The sequence below is a fragment of the Monodon monoceros genome, unplaced genomic scaffold (genome assembly GCF_005190385.1).
Source record: "Monodon monoceros isolate NGI ecotype Baffin Bay Population unplaced genomic scaffold, NGI_Narwhal_1 Super_Scaffold_17, whole genome shotgun sequence".
Taxonomy (NCBI): domain Eukaryota; kingdom Metazoa; phylum Chordata; class Mammalia; order Artiodactyla; family Monodontidae; genus Monodon; species Monodon monoceros.
In genome coordinates, this window is record NW_021703773.1 from 4,524,662 (window position 1) to 4,544,823 (window position 20,162).

Consider the following 20,162-nt stretch of genomic DNA (forward strand, 5'->3'; position numbering starts at 1 on the left):
ACTGAAAAGGAAGAAATAAAACTGTCACTGTTTGCAGATGACATGATATTATGTATAGGAAACCCTAAAAATACCACAAAAACTACTAAAGTTAATTCAGTAAAGATGCATGATACAAAACTAATATACAGAAATCTGCCCCATTTCTATACACTATCAGAGAAATTTTTTTCAAAATTCCAATTCCAGTTGCATCAAAATAATACAATACCTAGGAATAAATCTAACTAAGGAGGTAAAAGACCAGTACTTAGAAAACTGTAAGACACTGATGAAAGTAACTGACGACAATACAAACAGATGGAAAGATGTACTGTGTTCATAGATTGGAAGAATATTGTTAAAACGTCCATACTACCTAAAGCAATCTACAGATTTAATGCAAGCCCTATCAAGATACCCATGACAAATTTTCACTGAAATAGAACAAATAATTCTAAAATGTATATGGAACCCCAAAAGACCCCAAATAGCCAAAACAATCTTGAGAAAAAGAACAAAGCAGGATGTATAACTCTCCCTGATTTCACACTATATCACAAAGCAACAGTAATCAAAACAATATGGTACTGGCATAAAAAAGACACACAGATTAATGGACCCATATAGAGAGCCCAGAAGTAAACCAACACACTTATGGTGAATTAATCTATCACAAAGGAAGCAAGAATAGACAATGGTAAAAAGACATCAATAAGTGATGCTGGGAAAACTGGACAGCTACATGTAAAATAATTAATTTAGAACATTTTCTCAACCCATAGACAAAAAATAAACTGAAAATGGATTAAATACCTAAATGTAAGACTGGAAACCATAAAACTTCTTGAAGAAAACATAAAAGAATGCTCTTTGTCATAAATTGTAGCGATAATTTTTTTTGGTCTGTAACCTAAGACAAAGGAAACAAAAGCAAAAATAAACAAACAGGACCTAATTAAACTCAAAAGCTTTTGCACAGCAAGGAAACCACTGACAAAATGAAGAAAACCTACTGAATGGGAGAAAATATTTACAAATGATATGATCAACAAGGGGTTAATATGCAAAATATATACACAGGTCATACAACTCAATATCAAAAACCCAAAATACTCAATTAAAAAATGAACAGAAGACCTGAATAGATATTTTTCCCAGGAAGACATACAGAAGGCAAACAGGCACATAAAAAGATGCTGAAAATTCATAATCATCAGTTGTAACTTGTCCTTTTTCAATTTTAATTTTATTGACTTGAGTCCTCTGCTTTTCTTTCTTGATGAGTCTGGCTAAAGGTTTATCAATTTTGTTTAACTTCTCAAAGAACCAACTTTTAGTTTCATTGATCTTTTATTGTTTTCTTTGTTTCTATTTCATTTATTTCTGCTCTGATCTTTATGATTTCTTTCCTTCTACTAACTTTGGGTTTTGTTTGTTCTTCTTTCTCCAATTCCTTTAGGTGTAAGGTTAGATTTATTTGAGATTTTTCTTGTTTCTTGAGGTAGGTTTGTATTGCTATAAACTGCCCTCTTAGAACTGCTTTTGCTGCATCCCATAGGTTTTGGATCATCATGTTTTCACTGTAATTTGTCTCTAGGTATTTTTTGATTTCCTCTTTGATTTCTTCAGTGATCTCTTGGTTACTTAGTAGCATATTGTTTAGCCTCCATGTGTTTATATTTTTTACAGTTTTTTTCCCTGTAATTGATATCTTGTCTCATAGCATTATGGTCAGAAAAGATGCTTGATGTGATTTCGATTTTCTTAAATTTACTGAGGTTTGCTTCATGACCCAAGGTATGGTCTATCCTGGAGAATGTTCCATGAGCACTTGAGAGGAAAGTTTATTCTGTTGCTTTCAAATGGAATGTTCTATAAATATCAATTAAGTCCCTTTGGTCTATGTGTCATTTAAGGTCTGTGTCTTTACTGGTTTTCTGTCTGGATGATCTGTCCATTGATGAAAGTGGGGTGTTACAATCCCCCACTATCATTGCATTATTGTCAATTTCTCCTTTTATGGCTGTTAGCATTTGCCTTATATTTTGAGGTGCTCCTATGCTGGGTGCATATATATTTACAATTGTTATATCTTCTTCTTGGATTTATCCCTTGATCATTATGTACTGTCCCTGCTTTGCCTCTTGTAACGTTCTGTATTTTAAAATCTATTTTGTCTGGTATGAATAGTGCTACACCAGCTTTCTTTTGATTCCCATTTCCATGGATTATCTTTTTCCATCCCCTCACTTTCAGTCTGTATGTGTCCTTAGATCTGAAGTGGGTCTCTTGTAGACAGCATATATATAGGTCTTGTTTTTATATCTATTCAGCCATTCTAGGTCTTTTGGTTGGAGTATTTAATACATTTACATTTAAGGTAATTATTGATATGTATGTTTTATTGCCATTTATTAACTGTTTTGGATTTTTGGGGGGGTCTTTTTTCTCCCTTTGTCTTTTGTTCTCATGTTGTGATTTGATGTCTATCTTTAGTGATGTGCTTAGATTGCTTTTTCTTTTTTGTCTGTGTATCTATTGTAGATTTTTGTTGTGTGGTTCCCATGACATTTCGATATAGCAGTCTATATGTATACCAGACTGTTTAAAATTGTTGATCTCTTAGTTTCAAATGCATTTCCAATATCCTGTATTTGTACTCCCCTCTTCTCACAACTGCTTGTTTTGATATCATATTTGTGTGTGGATGAATTCCTACCTTTACTTTATGTTTGCCTTTAATGGTGAGCTTCTCCATTCATAATTTTCTTTTTTCTTGTTGTGGCCTTTTCTTTTCCACCTAGAGAATTTCCTTCAGGATTTTTTGTAATGCTGGTTTGGTGGTGCTGAATTCTCTTAGCTTTTGCTTGTCTGGAAAACTTTTGATTTTTCCATCAAATCTGAATGAGAGCCTTGTTGGATAGCATATTCTTGGTTGTAGGTTTTTCCCTTTCATCATTTAAAATATGCAGAGCCATTCCCTTCTGGCCTGCAGAGTTTCTGCTGAAAAATCAGCTGATAGCCTTATCAGGGTTCCCTTGTGTGTTATTTGTTGATTTTCCCTTGTGGCTTTTAATATTTTTTCTTGTCTTTAATTTTTATTTGTTTCATTAATATATGTCTCAGTGTGTTAATCCTTGGGTTTCTCTTGTATGGGATTCTCTGCATTTCCTGGACTTGAGTGACTGTTTCCTTGCTAAAGTTAGAGAATTTTTGGCTATAATCTCTTCAAAAATATTCTCAGGCCCTTTCTCTCTCTCTTCTCCTCCTGGGACCCCTTTAATGCAAATGTTGGTGCATTTAATGTTGCGCCAGAGGTCTCTTAGACTGCCCTCATTTCTTTTCATTCTTTTTTCTTTATTCTGTCTTGTGGCAGTGATTTCTACCATTCTGTTTTCCAGCTCACTTATTCGTTTTTCTGCCTCAGTTACTCTGCTATTGATTCCTTCTAGTGTATTTTTCATTTCACTTATTGTATTGTTCATCTCTATCTGTTCTTTAAATCTTCTAGCTCTTTGTTAAACATCTCTTGTAATTTCTTGGTCTGTCCCTCCATTCTTTTTCTGAGATCCTGGATGATCTTTACTATCATTACTCTGAATTCTTTTTCAGGTAGCTTGTCTATCTCCACTTCATTTAGTTGTTCTTGTGGGTTTTTATTTTGCTCCTTTGTCTGGAACATTTTTCTCTACTGTCTCCTTTAGTCTAGAAATACACCCACACACCTATGGTCAATCTACGACAAATGAGGCAAGAATATACAATGGAATAAAGACAGTCTTTTCAGTAAGTGGTGTTGGTAAAACTGGACAGCTACATGTAAAAGAATGAAATTAGAACATCCTTTAACATCATACACAAAAATAAACTCAAAATGGATTAAAGTCCTAAATATAAGACCAGATACTATAAAACTCTTAGAGGAAAACATAGGCAGAACACTCTTTGACATAAATCAGAGCAAAATATTTTTTGAGCCCTCTCCTAGAGTAATGGAAATAAAAACAAAAATAAACAAATGGGACCTAATTAAACTTAAATGCTTGTGCACTGCAAAGGAAACCATAAACAAAATGAAAAGACAACCCACAGAATGGGAGAAAATATTTACAAACAAAGCTACCAATGAGGGATTAATCTCCAAAATATACAAACAGCTCATGCAGCTCTATGTCAAAAGAGCGAACAACCCAATAAAAAATGGACAGAAGGTCTAAATAGACATTTCTCCAAAGAAAACATACAGATGGCCAAAAAGCACATGAAAAGATGCTCAACATCACTAATTATCAGAGAAATGTAAATCAAAAAGAAAGAGAAAGACAAATACTATATATTATCACATATATGGAATCTAAAATATGAAATGAGTGAACATAACAAAACAGAAACAGGTATAGAAGACAAACTAGTGGTTACCAGTGGGGATAGGGAAGTGGGGAGGGGAAAGAGAGGCACAGGTGATTAAGAATATATGTAAAATAAATAAACTACAAGTATATATTACACAGCAAAGGGACTATAACCAATATTTTATAATAACTTTAGAGTATAATCTATAAAAATGCTGAATCACTCTGCTGCATACCTGAAACTTTTATAATATCATAAATCAACTATACCTCAATAAAAAATGTATGTAGATCCCGAGGCCTCGATAAGACGGAACATAACTTCCTACTTTTTAAGTCTGGTATATACATAGTGACTTTTTTCAATAAAGTGCAAAATGGAAAGAGGGGGAAAAGAGTAATTTTACAGTGAGAAATCTGGAAACATTACCTCAGCCAGGTAATCAAGGTTAACGTCAACATGCACATATACTTGATATGATGAAAGGGCACTTTAGCTGTGCATTTTCCTCCCAAGAACACATAAACCCAATCTAATCACAAGAAAAACATTACACAAATCCAAATTGAGGGACATTCTACAGAATATCAACCAGTTCTACTCCAAAATGTCAAGGCCATCAAAAACAAGGAAATTCTGAGAAACTGTCAAGAGGAGCTTAATAAATGTCCTGTGGTATTCTGAGTAGAATCCTGCAAAAGGACACTAGGTAAAAGCCAAGGAAATCTGAATGAAGCATGGAATTCAGTTAAAAATAATGTATCAACATTGCTTCATTGATTATAGCAAATGTACCATACTGTTGTTAGATGTTAATAATAGGGGTGTTGCTTAGGGGTGAGGTGTTCAATATGGGCAACAGGGAAATCTGGGGGGCGATAGCAGGGTCTAAAATTGAATGTGGTGATGGTTGTGCAACTCTATAAATTAATCAAAAGCAATGAATTGTACACTTACCATGGGTGAATTTTACGGCAAATGATACCTCAATAAGGCTGTTTTAAAATGCATTGGTTGGTATATTGGCAAAATGAGTATAAGCATAAAAAGTAATTTTTAAAACACTTAAAATATTTAGTTATAATTACCATTTCAGGACCACACACAGTGCCATCTTCTACAAATGTTTGATCTCTGTCTTCAGGTTTTTCAACTGTGGTCAGTGTATTTCTAGGTGTCTTCTCTGTGTTTAGAAATGTTGACGTACACATGTCATCTCGTACGTGTGTATAAATCACAGATAAATTTGTGCGTGTTACTAAAGCTTTGTGAGGCCAGGTACAAACTAATTTTCCACATAACATATTGCTAGAAGCATAATGAAGAAGAAAAGTTTCTTATTATTTACAGAAATAATGTAGATTGCTGATATAGCTAAATTTTTAAAGTATTTTACTAACTTAAATCCACATTTCAAAAATTTTCTCTAAGTAAATTTTTTTGAGCACACTGACTCATGTATGATGTGGCTCTTTTTGTTTTGTGCAGAAATGTAGCAAGGGAAAAATTAATCATTTTTGCAATCTGACAGCCATGATCTGTTCTATATTAGCTTCTGAAATTTGAGCAAATGATCATTGGTCTTTGATTTTTTTCATTAGTACAATGGGATAAGTAATTCTAACTACAAATATTTGATGTATATAAATATATATTTATAATATATAGCATAAATATATAATGAATATACAGGACCTAACACAATGCCTACCTCAGCCCATCAATAAACACAGGTGATTTTTATGGTCATTATTCTAACATTATAGGTACTGAACACATGTTGTTTGTAGGAAATAGGTAATACTGTTCAGCTCAGATCATGAAACAAGAGAAAACTTGTTATAAAATGGCATCTTAGCTTGTACATAATATGATCCAGAATCTTAGCAATATACAACCTACATTCCAAACAAAATTATAATTTTCTAAATACATACGGGTAATTACAATACTTTCGGCCACAGTTTCCAAATTTATCTCCTCTTGAATTTATTTCATCAAAACAAGCAAATGGAGCACCTCTAGATGCTAAAAGAAAAAAAGAAACTTAAGTAAGTAAATTACAACACACAATTCCAATTATCATGATAGAAATAATAGACTCAGTCTGGAAATTATAATGTTATCCCTAGGAAGGTTTATAACTACCTCACATTAAAAAGTTGCTGGGGATAGATCAAGATTAATTACTCAAATGGCTATATACTATTAGAAAAATAAGCAGTCATTGCCTCTCTATTCCTCTAAACTGTTTATGCTCTGCCTTAGTTATCTACCAAATGTGAAAATAAAGTTTGCTCTTACTACAAAAAAAGAGGAAAGAGATGGGATTTATAATGTGATACTGATAAGAAGCCCAAAGAGCATTTGATTTAACTCTTCCTATTCCACACTAGAGTCCTCAGCTGTGTTCCCTAGTATCCTAACAATCACTAAACAAGAACTATTGAATTTTAAAATTAGGAAGGATGTGAATGTTCATCTACTTTGGCCATTTAAAATAGTTCTATCTAATTTTAACATCATGAAAAATTAGAAGATATTTAAAGCTGCCCCATCACTTTGACTTGATGATTTAGAGGTGGGCAGTGTTGCTCATTTTAATCACATGTAATAAGAACTGAGATCTTTTGTTGTCACTACTTTTAATTGACAAGGGAATTCTCCTTAGCAATTTCACAGATTTTTACAGTTGGAGAACATGATCTATAAACTTCACTCTCTCTCCTGAAATTTTGTCATTTGCAACAATATGGATGGACCTGGAGGGTTAAGCTTATTGAAAGTCATATAGAGAAAGAAAAATACTGTATGTTTTCACTTACATGTGAAATCAAAAAAATAAATAAATAAAACAAGCAAATGACTGTAACAAAAAAGAAGCAGAATCACAGATACAAACTAGTTACCAGTTGAGAGAGGCTTTTAGGAGTGGCAAATTATAGGAAGGGGATTAACAGTTACAAACTACAAGGTATAAAAATAAATAAAACATATGAATATAACATATACCACAGGAAATGTAGCCTATATTTTGTAATAACTTTATATGGAGCATAATTTATAAAAATATAAAATCAGGAATTCCCTGACAGTCCAGTGGCTAGGTCTCTGCACTTTCACTGCACGGGGCATGGGTTTGATCACTGCTCGGGAACTAAGATAACACGTGCCACGTGGTGCAGCCAAAAATAAATAAATGAGTGAATAAATAAATAAATAAAGTCACTATATTGTATACCTGAAACTAACATAATATTGGAAATAAACTATACTTCCATAAAATAAAATAAATTACTGAATTAGAGGAGACAAAAAATAGAATGAAAAGGAATGAAGAAGATACCACCTGACCTATGGGGTACCGTCAAAGAATGACAAACACATCATTGCAGTCCCAGAAGGAGAAGAGAGTGAGGAAGGGATAGAATGCTTCTTTAAAGAAATAATGGATGATAATGTCCCATGCCTGGGAGGGATTTGGATATCCAAGTTTATAAAGCTAATAGATCACCTCAAAATTCAACTCAAAGTAATCTTTTGCATTGCACATAACCATAAGACTGTCTAAACCAAAGACAATGAGATAATTATAAAAGCAGCAACAGAAAAAAATTTTCTCATACAAGGAAACTCCCATAAGGATATCTAAATTTCTCAGTAGAGACTCTGTAGGCCAGGAGAGAATGGGATGATCTATTAAAACTGCTAAGAGAAAGAAACTGTCAAACAAGAATGTTTTAACCAGAAAAGTTGTTAATCAGAATTGCAGGGGAAATAAAGACTTTCCCTAAGAAACAAAAACGGAGGGAATTCACCACCACTAAACCTGTCTTACAGGAAATGTTGAAAAGAGTTCTACAAGCTGAAGTAAAGGGATGCTAATTAGTAACATTAAAACAAATGAAAATGTGAAACATACTGGTAAAAACAAGCATAAAGTCAGATTCAGCATGCTCTAATACTGTAATATGGTGATGTGTCAACTTCTTGATTCTAATATAAAAGTTGGAGGAAGAAAGTATTAAAAATAGCTAAAGCTTCAACAACTTTTAGTGGGTACACAATATGAAAAGATGTAGTTCTCAGTACAAGAAAAATTGTTTGTAACTATACATGGCGACAGATGTTAACAACACTTATTGTGATCATTTTGCAATATTTAAAAGTATTGAATCACTATGTTGCACAACTGATATTAATATAATATCATATTTCAATTATACCTCAATTTTAAAAAAATGTAAATGGTGACATCGAAAATATGAAAGGGGATAAAAGGATAGAGTTTTTAATGTGATCAAAGATAAATTATCATATGTTTTATGTGAGCCTCATGGTAACCACAAAGCAAACACTTAAAGTAGATACAGAAAAGATAAACAGAAGGGAATCAAAGTATACCACTATAGAAAATCATTAATTTACAAAAGAAGGTAAAAAGAAAAGAATAAAAGAAAAATAGAGTTACAAAACACAAAACACCCAGAAAACAACAAATAAGATGGCATTAGTTGACTGTTAAGTAACAGTAATTCTTTAAACATTAATGAACTGAATTCTCCAGTCAAAAGACATACGGTGGCTGGATAGAAAAAGAAAAAGACCCTATTATGTGGCCTACAAGAGACTCAGTAGAGTATTAAGGACACACAGAATGTCAAAAGTAAGACATGGTAAAATATATTCCATGCAAGTGGAAGCCAAAAGAGAGCAAAGGTAGCTATATTTACATCAGACAAAATAGACTTCAGGCAAAAATAGAAACAAGAGACCAAGATGGTCATTATGTAATAGTAAAGAGGTCAATTCATCAAGAAGATATAACAATCATAAATATATATGCACTCAACAATAGAGCACCTAACTATATTAAGCAAATACTAACAGATATGAAGGGAGAAACAGACAAAAATACAATAATAGTAGGGGAACTCAACACACCACTTTCAACAATGGATAGTTCATTCAGACAGAAAATCAACAAATAAACGTTGGACATGAACCATACATTAAACCAAAGGGATCTGACAAACATATTCAGAAGATTCCATCCAACAGCAGCAGAATTCACATTCTTCTCAAGCACACATGGTACATTCTCCAGTATAGAGCAGTGTTAGGTCACAAAACAAGGCTTAGCAAATTTAAGAAGACTGACATCATAGTAATTATATTTTCTGACCACAAAGATATAAAACTAGAAATCAATAACAGAAGTAAAGCTGGAAAATTAACAAATATGTGGATATTAAACAATATGCTCCTGCACAACCAGTGGGTCAAAGAAGAAATCAAACAAGAAATCAAGAAATATCTTAAAACAAACAAAAATATAACATATGAAAATCTCTGGGATGCTACAAAAGCAGTTCTAAGAAGAAAGCTTACAACAACAAATGGTACATTAAGGAAAAATAAGGATCTCAAAGAACCTCACTTTACTTAACAAGGAAGTAGAAAAATAACAAACTAAGGCAAATGTTAGCAGAAGGAAGGAAATAACAAACATCAGAGCAGAAATAAATGAAATAGAGACCAGAAAATAATAGAAAGAAATGAAGAGCTAGTTTTTTGAAAAGAAAGATTTGACAAAACTTTAGCTAGACTAAATCAGAAAAAAGAGAGGGCTCAAATAAATAAGAGAATTTAAAGAGAAAATATTACAACTGGTACCACAGAGGACAAAGGATCTTGAGAGACTATTATCAACAATTATAAACCAACAAACTGGACAATCTAGAAAAAATGGATAAAATCTTCAAATACATACAAACTACCAAGACTGAAACATGAAGAAATAGAAAATCTGAACAGACTAATTACAAATAAGGAGGTTCAAAAAACTTCCAACACAGAAAAGCCCAGGACCAGATGGTTTCACAGGTGAATATCAAACATTTAAAGAAGAATGAATGTCCATCCTTCTCAAACTCTTCCAAAAGATTGAAGAGAAGGAAACACCTGCAAACTCAATTTATGGGGCCAGCATTATCCTGCTACCAAAACCAAAGTGTAAGGATACTACAGACCAATAACCCAATAACCCTAATAAATACAGAAAATTACAGACCAGTAACCCAATAACCCCAATAAATACAGATGCTAAATTTCTCAGAAATATTAGCAAACCAAATTCAACATCACATTAAAATAATAATTCACCATGATCAAGTGGGATTTATCTCTGGGATGCAAGGTTGGTTCAACGAATGGAAATCAATAAATGTGATATGTCACATTAATAGAACGAAAGATAAAATTATATGATCATCTCAATAAATGCATAAAAGGCATTTGACATAATACAACATCCTCTCATGGTAAAAACTCTCAACAAATTGGGACTGGCAGGAACATACTGCAACACAACAAAGGCCATATATGACAAACTCACAGCCAATGTCATACTCAGTGGTGAAAGGTTGAAAACTTTTCTTCCATGATCAGGAAAAAGACAACAGGGCCCATTCTCACCAGTCCTACTCAACATAGCATTGGAAGTCACAGCTAGAGCAATTCGGAAAGACAAAAAATGAGAAGCATCCAAATCAGAAAGGAAGAAATAAAATTGCCCTTGTTTGCAGATGATATGATCTTATATACAGAAAATCCTAAGACTCTACAAAAAAATTCTTAGAATAAACAAATTTGTTTAAGTTACAGGATACAAAACATATATGAGACAGTTGCATTTCTGCCCACTAATAACTAAACATTTGAAAAAGAAAAAGAAACAAAGAAACCAATCCAATTTACAAAAGGATTTGAAAGAATAAAATACTTAGGAATAAATTTAACCAAGGAGGTGAAATATCTGTCCACTGAAAACAAGGCTTTGATGAAAGAAATTGAAGAAGACACAAACAAATGGGAATATATCCCATTATCATGTATTGGAAGAATTAATATTATTTAAATGTCTGTATTACGCAAAGCTGTCTATAGAGTCAATGCAATCCCTATCAAAATTCCAATGGCATTTTTCAACAGAAATAGAAAAAACAATCCTATCATTTTTGTGGAGCCATAAAAGACCCCATATTGCCAAAGCAATCCTGAGAAAGAAAAATAAGAATTCAGGGCCTTCACACTTCTTGATTTCAAATTACACTAAAAGTTTTAGTAATCAAAACAATATGGTATTGCCACAAAAATAGACACACAGAACAATGGAACATAGTTGAGAGCCCATAAATAATCCCCTACACACAGTCCACTAATATTTGACAAGGGAGTCAAGAAACTCAATAGGGAAAGGAGAGTCTACCCAATTAATGCTGTTGGGGAAACTGCATAACCACATGCAGAAGAATGCAATTGGACCTCTATCTTACACTGCTCAGAAAAATGAACTTGAAATGGACTAAAGACTCAAACATAAGACAAGAAACAGTAAAACTTCTAGAAGGAAACAGGGAAAGAGCTCCTTCACATTTATCTTGGCAGCAGCAATTTCCTGAGTGTGACACCAAAAGCAGAAGCAACAAAAGCAAAAATAAGTGAGACTACATCAAACTAAAAAGCTACTGCATAGCAAAAGAAACAAGTAATAAAATAAAAAGAAACCTACAGAAGGGGAGAATATTTGAAAATCATATATGTGATAAGGCATTCATATCCAAAGCACATAGAGAACTCTTACAACTCCATGACAACAACAACATTCGAAAATGCACAAAGGATCTGAATAGACATTTTCCATAGAAGACATGCAAGTGACCAATAAGTACATGAAAAGGTGCTCAACATGATGAATTACCAGGAAAATCAAAATCAAAATCACAGTGAGACATCACGTCACACCTTTTACTTTTGCTATCATCAGAAAGATAACAAGTGTTGACAAGGATGTTGAGAAAAGGGAAAGCTTGTATACTGTTAGGGGGAATGTGAATTGGTGAAGCCACTACGAGATTCCTCAAAATCTTAAAAACAGAACTACCACATGACGCAGCAAACCCTCTTCTGGGTACACATCAAAAGAAATTGACATAGGGATCTCAAAGAGATACCTGCACTTCCATGTTCATTGCAGCTTTATTCACAATATCCAAAATATATAAACAATTTACGTCTTCAGCAATGGATGACTGTAAATAAAATATATATGTATAACGGATACCAAAAAACTCCTAGAGGAAAACAGGGGGAGAACACTATTTGATATAAATCACAGGAATATTTTTTTTTGATTCATCTCCTAAAACAAAGGAGATAAAAGCAAACATAAACAAATGGGACCTAATTAAACTTAAAAGATTTTGCACAGCAAAGGAAACCATAAACAGAATGAAAACACAACCTACAGACTGGGAGAAAACATTTTCAAATGATATGACAGATAAGGGGTTAATATTCTACATATATAAAAAGCTCAGACAACTCAACATTAAAACAAACAAACAAACAAACAACCCGATTAAAAAATGGGCAGAAGAACTGAATAGAAATTTTCCCAAAAAAGAAATGCAGATGGCCATCAAGTGCATGGAAAGATGGTCAACATCGCTAATCATGAGGGAAATGCAAATCAAAACCACAGTATCACCTCACACTGGTCAGAATGGCTATCATCAAAAAGAAAATGAATAACAATGTGAAGAAAAGACAACCATCGTACACTATTGGCGGGAAAGTACACTGGGGTAGCCACTGCGGGAAACAGTATAGAGGTCCTAAAAAACTAAAAGTAGAACGACCATATGACCCAGCATTTTCACTCCTGGATATATATCCAAAAAAACCCCCACAAAAACATTAATTCAAAAAGACACATGCCTCCCAATGTTCACAGAAGCACTATTTACAATTGTCGAAGCAACCAAAGTGTCCATCAACAGATGAATGGATAAAGAAGACGTGGTGTACGAGTACACACACACACACAATGGAATACTACTCACACATAAAAATGAAGTTTTGCCATTTGCAACAACTTGGATGTACTTGGAGGTCACTGTTAACTGAAATAAGTCAGAGAAAGACAAATACTGTATGATATCACTTATATGTGGAATCTAAAAAATATATCAAAGCAGTGAATATAACAGAAAAGAAGCAAACTCACAGATACAGAAAATAAACTAGTGGTTACCAGGGGGACAGGCAAGGGGAGAGGGTCAATATAGGGGTAGGAGGTTAAGAGGTATAAATTAGGTATAAAATAAGCTACAAGAATATATTGTATAACGTGGGGAATATAGCCAATATTTTATGGTAACTATAAAAGTAGTATAAACTTAAAAAGTGTGAATTGCTATATTGTACACCTGTAACATCTATTATTACTGTATATCAACTATACTTCAATTAAAAAATTAAGGAGAGGGGCTTCCCTGGTGGCGCAGTGGTTGAGAGTCCGCCTGCCGATGCAGGGGACACAGGTTCGTGCCCCGGTCCGGGAGGATCCCACACGCCGCAGAGCGGCTGGGCCCGTGAGCCGTGGCTGCTGAGCCTGCGCGTCCGGAGCCTGTGCTCCGCAGCGGGAGAGGCCACAACAGTGAGAAGCCCGCGTACCGCAAAAAAAAAAAAAAAAAAAAATTAAGGAGAGAGAAAATCTCTCCAGACAAACAAAAGCTGAAGAAGTTGATGATCACTAGACTTGCCATATATGAAGTGCTGAAGTAAGTGACATCAGCACTGTGTTGGCAGAAGGGATCCTTCCTTTTTGTCCCCCCACTTAAAAAAAATCCACATACATTTACTACCTATGAATTCTATTTTAGATGCTCATGAAAGCAGAGGATGGGAGGAAATAGTTCCCAAGCTTCAAGAAATTAAAGGTTTAGATCTAACTATACAAAATATGATGATAAAATGGTAAAACACTAATTGCTAATGGGCTTCAGAGTAAGGAAATTATGCAATGAAGCTTTAAAAAATATGGAGCTGGATTATTTTAAAGAAATTTAAAAAGAGGTAGGTACTATATATCGAATAAATTGGTTTTTGTTTTCTACAAATTTTTATTGTGTTAAAATACACATAAAGTTTACCATCTTAATTATTTTTAAGTGTTCAGTTCGGTGGTCCATTGTGCATTCACACTGTTGTGCAACCATCACTATCATCCATCTCCGTAACTCTTTTTATCTTCTAAAATGGAAATTTTATACCTATTGAATAACAACTCTCCATTCTTCCCTTCCCCAGGCCCCAGCTACCCCATTCTACTTTCTGTATCTGTGATATTGATTACTAAGTACCTCATTTCAGTGGAATCATACAGCATTTGTCTTTTTGTAACTGGCTTAGTTCATTTAGCATAATGTCCTCAAGGCTCCTCCATGTTGTACTTTGTTGCAAAATTTCCATCCTTTTTAAGACTAAATAATATTCCATTGTGTATATACACCGCAGTTTGCTTTATCCATTCATCCACTGATGGACATTTGGGTTGCTTCCAAGTTTTAGCTATTGTGAATAATGCTGCTATGAACATGAGTGCATAAATATCTCTTCCAGACACTGCCTTCAATTCTTTTGGGTATACCCAGAAGAGGAATTGCTGGGTCATATGGTAATTCTATTTTTAATAATCTGAGCAATCTCCATACACAGAATAGTGGTGATGCCATTTTACGTTCCCACCCACAGTGCACAACTGTTGCAATTTTCCCTCATCCTCATCATTTGTTGTGTTCTGTTTTTTTGACAGCAGCCATCCTAATGGGTGTGAGGTGGTATCTCAGAGTTTCGATGTGCATTTCCCTAATGATTAGTGGTGTTGAGCTTCTTTTCATATGCTTATTGGCCATCTGCATGTCTTCTTTAGAGAAATATCTATTCACATCGTTTGCCTGTTTTTGAATCGGGCTGTTTGTTTTCTGTTGCTGAGTTTTAGGAGTTTTCTATATATTCTGGATATTAATTTCTTATCAGATGTACGATTTGCAAATATTTTCTCTCAGTGGAACTACAAAACAGCCAGAAAGCAATTAATGAGATGGCATCTGGTAAGTCCTTATATTTGGGGTCAGATAATTCCTTCTTATAGGGGCTGTTTTGTGCATGGTAGGATATTTAGTAGCAACCCAGACTGCCACCCTCTAGAAGCCAGTATCAGTCCCACTCCAGCTGTGAAAACCACAAAGGCCTGCAGGCGCTGTGTCTGGAAGGAAAAGGCCATGGATGCTGCTAAAAATGTTAAAGTACACAGGATCCCACACCCCTCACAGCAAGAACTGCCCGGCCTAAGATATTCACAGTGCTGAGGTGGAGAAACCCTGACGTAACTGTTCGTTTTGCACTCACATTGCTTTATGTGTCAAAACAAAAAGAGCAATGTTCTCCTGTTATCAGCAAGATGACTCCTTAGGAGATAACATTCCTTTCTCAATCCTGTAAGGGTTTACGATGAACCACTACTTGTCTTCTACACGCAGATCTGGACTATGTATACTGTCAGTATGTTACTTTCATGTATAACCCTTTGTCTTGAAAACATATATAACTTTGCCTTGACCTCTAATGGGCAGAACGGTTCTCAGAGCTTTTTGGAAGACTATCTCCTGGGTTATAATCCTCAGATTGGCTTGAATAAAATTCTCTATTTCTTTCTTAGGTTGACTATTACTTAATTATTTTGTCAATATAATCTTCCAAGAAGCTGCATTTCCACTTGAGGTCTCTCCCTTGTGCAAATAAGGATTCCTTATAAATTCAGAAGTTTTTTCTCAGAATCAAGAAAACTTTACTTCCTTTAACACTAATATACATTAGGCCTACAAATAGGATACACTTATTTTAAAATTACACTTACATTTTTGTTTTATAGCATTAAATAACAGAGCTTGGGATCATCAGAATTTAGGAACTAAGAAGAAAATAGTGGTCATTACCTCCTCCAATTAATTTTCTGCACTGTCTGGTAAACGACCGACATCGTCCTTTATAACAGAAGGAGTCGCCCGAATCACAACTCTGTCCATCACGTGCATAAGTGTCAGGCACACAGTGTGCGTTATTCCCATCACAGAATTCTAGAAAATCACATTCATCAACTGGTTGCCTACAAGGTGTATTAACTGGTTTTATCTGGAAGAGAAAAGAAACATAAGAAAAAAATTACATATAAATGATACCCAAGTTTTCTTTCTCTTTCAGGCTTGAAGTTTCCATCCATTTTTTCTAAGTTGTTAAGAGCAATGAGGAAATTGTCTTCTTGTTAACTACTTAAGCATTGCACAGACATTTAGGTAATAGAATTTGCTGTGCTAAAGGAGTGGGTATTGCTTGTGAGAGATATGAGAAACTCAGAGATAAGCAGACTACCATAATTATAAAAAAGAAAGAAAGTAGAGCTAAATGATTATTATAAAAATTATTTTCAACCCACTAAGGATATGCTCACATGGGCAGACTCTGGTTTCTCCATATGCCATCCTTAAAGCAGAAATCAGCAACCATTTACAAAACAATAAATATGCCTCATAAACATTTCGAAAAAAGTTTGCAGGACACATAAGAGAAGGTTTGTTTCATGTACCACATTGAAAACAACTGTAAAAAGTAACTTGTCCAATTATATATCTCTGATCTCTTCAGTGTTCACTGTTAGCTCATAGCTTCCGGGGTTCCCTTTAGGCATATCTGCTTTTGAAAACAAACATATAAATACCATGACTGCAAACCCTTTCCTCAACACAAGTCCCAATTCCTTACGGCTATCATCACTATAGTACACAAACTAAGTCAAATTTGTTCTGGCTTCAAAGGTCCTAGAGACCCAGATTATATAACATTCACTGCCCTGCCTCTGAAAGAGGGTTTCTAGATAGTTTTCTCATTTACAACAAGTATCTGCTACCTGAAGCAAATCGGACACAAGTTCTCCAAGAGATGGGTGGGAAGACAAAACAACACTTGTGTTACCCAAGCTTATAGAGTTAGCATTCAAATCAAAACAAATAATCAAAATTGTTTTCAAAAGAAAATACATATAATGAGAAAGTATTAATATTTGTTTCTTCAGAATATACTTTCTTTTACAAATGTGTATAAATGGCAATCTTCCTTTTATTCTAATTTCTTTTACCATTAAAACTTTATTTTTTACAGCTGTTTAAGGATCACAGAAAATATGAGGAGAAAGTACAGAGATTTCCCATATAACCCCTGCCCTACACATGCAAAGCATGTATTCCTAGAGTGCTACATTTGTTGCAACTGATGAACTTACACCGACACATCATAATCATTCAAAATCCATGGTTTATATTAAAGTTCACTCTTGGTGTTTCACATTCTACAGGTTTAGACAAATGTATAACGACATGTATCTACTGTTGTGGTATCATACAGAGTATTCACACTACGCTAATAATCCTTCATGCTCTTCCTAGTCATCTCCCCCTCAGTGCCTGGCAACCACTGATCTTTTCACTGTCTCCATAGTTCTGCCTTTTCCAGAATGTCATATAGTTGGAATCATACAGTATATAGCCTTATTAGAGTGGCTTCTTTCACCCAACTTCTTTTTCAATACTTAAATACCCAGATCCACAAATGTCCTTTGAACCAAGCTTTATCACTGTACTTGCTCCTCCATTAAAGGGGGTTTATTTTCCTTTCCACGGCTCTCTGATTCCCAAACGAGCCTAAAACATTAAACCTTCTGGCTCCTTGTTCCACATTATTTTCTCCTAAAATATTTTTATTTTGTTTTTCCTTGTATTTTTTTTTATTTTTATTTTTTTTTGCTGTACGCGGGCCTCTCACTGTTGGGGCCTCTCCCGTTGCGGAGCACAGGCTCTGGACGCGCAGGCTCAGCGGCCTTGGCTCACGGGTCCAGCCGCTCCGCGGCATGTGGGATCTTCCGGGACTGGGGCACGAACCCTTGTCCCCCGCATCGGCAGGCGGACTCCCAACCACCGCGCCACCAGGGAAGCCCTCCTTGTAATTTTTAATTTATTTTTATTCTTGCCAAGACTATCAGTCTGCATATGTAATGTATAATTCATATACAGGGCTGTGTCCCTTTACACAACTGAACCAGGGATGAGTGAGTTAATTTACTGCTTCTGACCATCATATCAGCCTTAACAACATAGTAAAAAAATTACTGTGTATTTCTGAAAAATCATAGTCTGGGCTATGTCCCTTTCCATAATTGGGCCCAGGAACTAATTAGAATCATAAATACTATCCCAGTCTCAACAGCAGTTGTTCAGGTAACCTTCTGGACATGTGAATCTTGTTTGTGCAGCAGAAAAATATTTCCTTTTGGCACACGGATGACACTACATAACTATACTAGTTGTATTTGACAGGTTGGTTGTTTTTTAACATCTTTATTGGAATATAATTGCTATACAATGTTGTGTTAGTTTCTGCTGTATAACAAAGTGAACCAACTATATATATCCCCATATCCCCACCCTCTTGCCTCTCCCTCCCACCCTCACTATCCCACCCCTCCAGGTGGTCACAAAGCACGGAGCTGATATCTCTGTGCAATGCATCTGCTTCCCACTAGTTACTTATTTTACATTTGGTAGTGTATATATGTCAATGCTACTCTCTCACTTCATCCCAGCTTACCCTTCCCTCTCCCCATGTCCTCAAGTCCACACTCTACATCTGCGTCTTTATTCCTGTCCTGCCCCTAGATTCATCAGAAACTTTTTCATTTTTTTTAGATTCCATTTTTATGTGTTAGCATACAGTATTTCTTTTTCTCTTTCTGACTTACTTCACTCTGTATGACAGACTCTAGGTCCATCCACCTCACTACAAATAACTCAATTTCATTTCTTTTTATGGCTGAGTAATATTCCATTGTATATATGTGCCACTTTTTTACCCATTCATCTATTGATGGACACTTAGGTTGCTTCCATATCCTGGCTATTGTAAATAGTGCTGCAATGAACATTGTGGTACATGACTCTTCTTGAATTATGGTTTTCTCAGGGTATATGCCCAGTAGTGGGATTGCTGGGTCATACGGTAGTTCTACTTTTAGTTTTTAAGGACCCTCCATACTGTTCTCCATAGTGGCTGTATCAATTTACATTCCCACCCTCTCCAGCATTTATTGTTTGCAGATTTTTTGATGATGGCCATTCTGACCCGTGTGAGGTGATACCTCATTGTAGTTTTGATTTGCATTTCTCTAATGATTAGTGATGTTGAGCATCTTTTCATGTGTCTGTTGGCAATCTGTATATCTTCTTTGGAGAAACGTCTGTTTAGGTCTTCTGCCCATTTTTGGATTGGGTTGTCTGTTTTTTTTGATATTGAGCTGCATGAGTTGCTTGTATATTTTGGAGATTAATCCATTGTCAGTTGCTTCATTTGCAAATATTTTCTCCCATTCTGAGGGTTGTCTTTTCGTCTTGTTTATGGTTTCCTTTGCTGTGCAAAAGCTTTTAAGTTTCATTAGGTCCCATTTGTTTATTTTTGTTTTTATTTCCATTTCTCTAGGTGGTGGGTCAAAAGGATCTTGCTGTGATTTATGTCAGTGTTCTGCCTACGTTTCCCTCTAAAAGTTTGATGGTGTCTGGCCTTACATTTAGGTCTTTAATCCATTCTGAGTTTATTTTTGTGTATGGTGTTAGGGAGTGTTCTAATGTCATTCTTTTACATGTAGCTGTCTAGTTTTCCAGGCACCACTTATTGAAGAGGTTGGCTTTTCTCCATTTTATATTCTTGCCTCCTTTATGAGAAATAAGGTGATCATATTGCGTGGGTTTATCTCTGGGCTTTCTATCCTGTTCCATTGATCTATATTTCTGTTTTTGTGCCAGTACCATACTGTCTTGATCACTGTAGCTTTCTGGTGTACTCTGAAGACCAAGAGCCTGATTCCTCCAGCTCCATTT

The 20,162-nt window shown here is 35.0% G+C and overlaps 1 protein-coding gene across 1 annotated transcript in view; it reads right to left on the reverse strand.

Annotated features, from left to right (window-relative positions):
- The window catches only part of LOC114897570 (disintegrin and metalloproteinase domain-containing protein 5-like), a 136,189-nt gene that overhangs the window by 37,885 nt on the left and 78,142 nt on the right, over positions 1-20,162 (reverse strand). Inside the window, 3 exon segments of the mRNA XM_029226494.1 lie at positions 5,424-5,643; positions 6,273-6,363; positions 16,179-16,374. Coding sequence (XP_029082327.1) covers positions 5,424-5,643; positions 6,273-6,363; positions 16,179-16,374 — 507 coding nt within the window.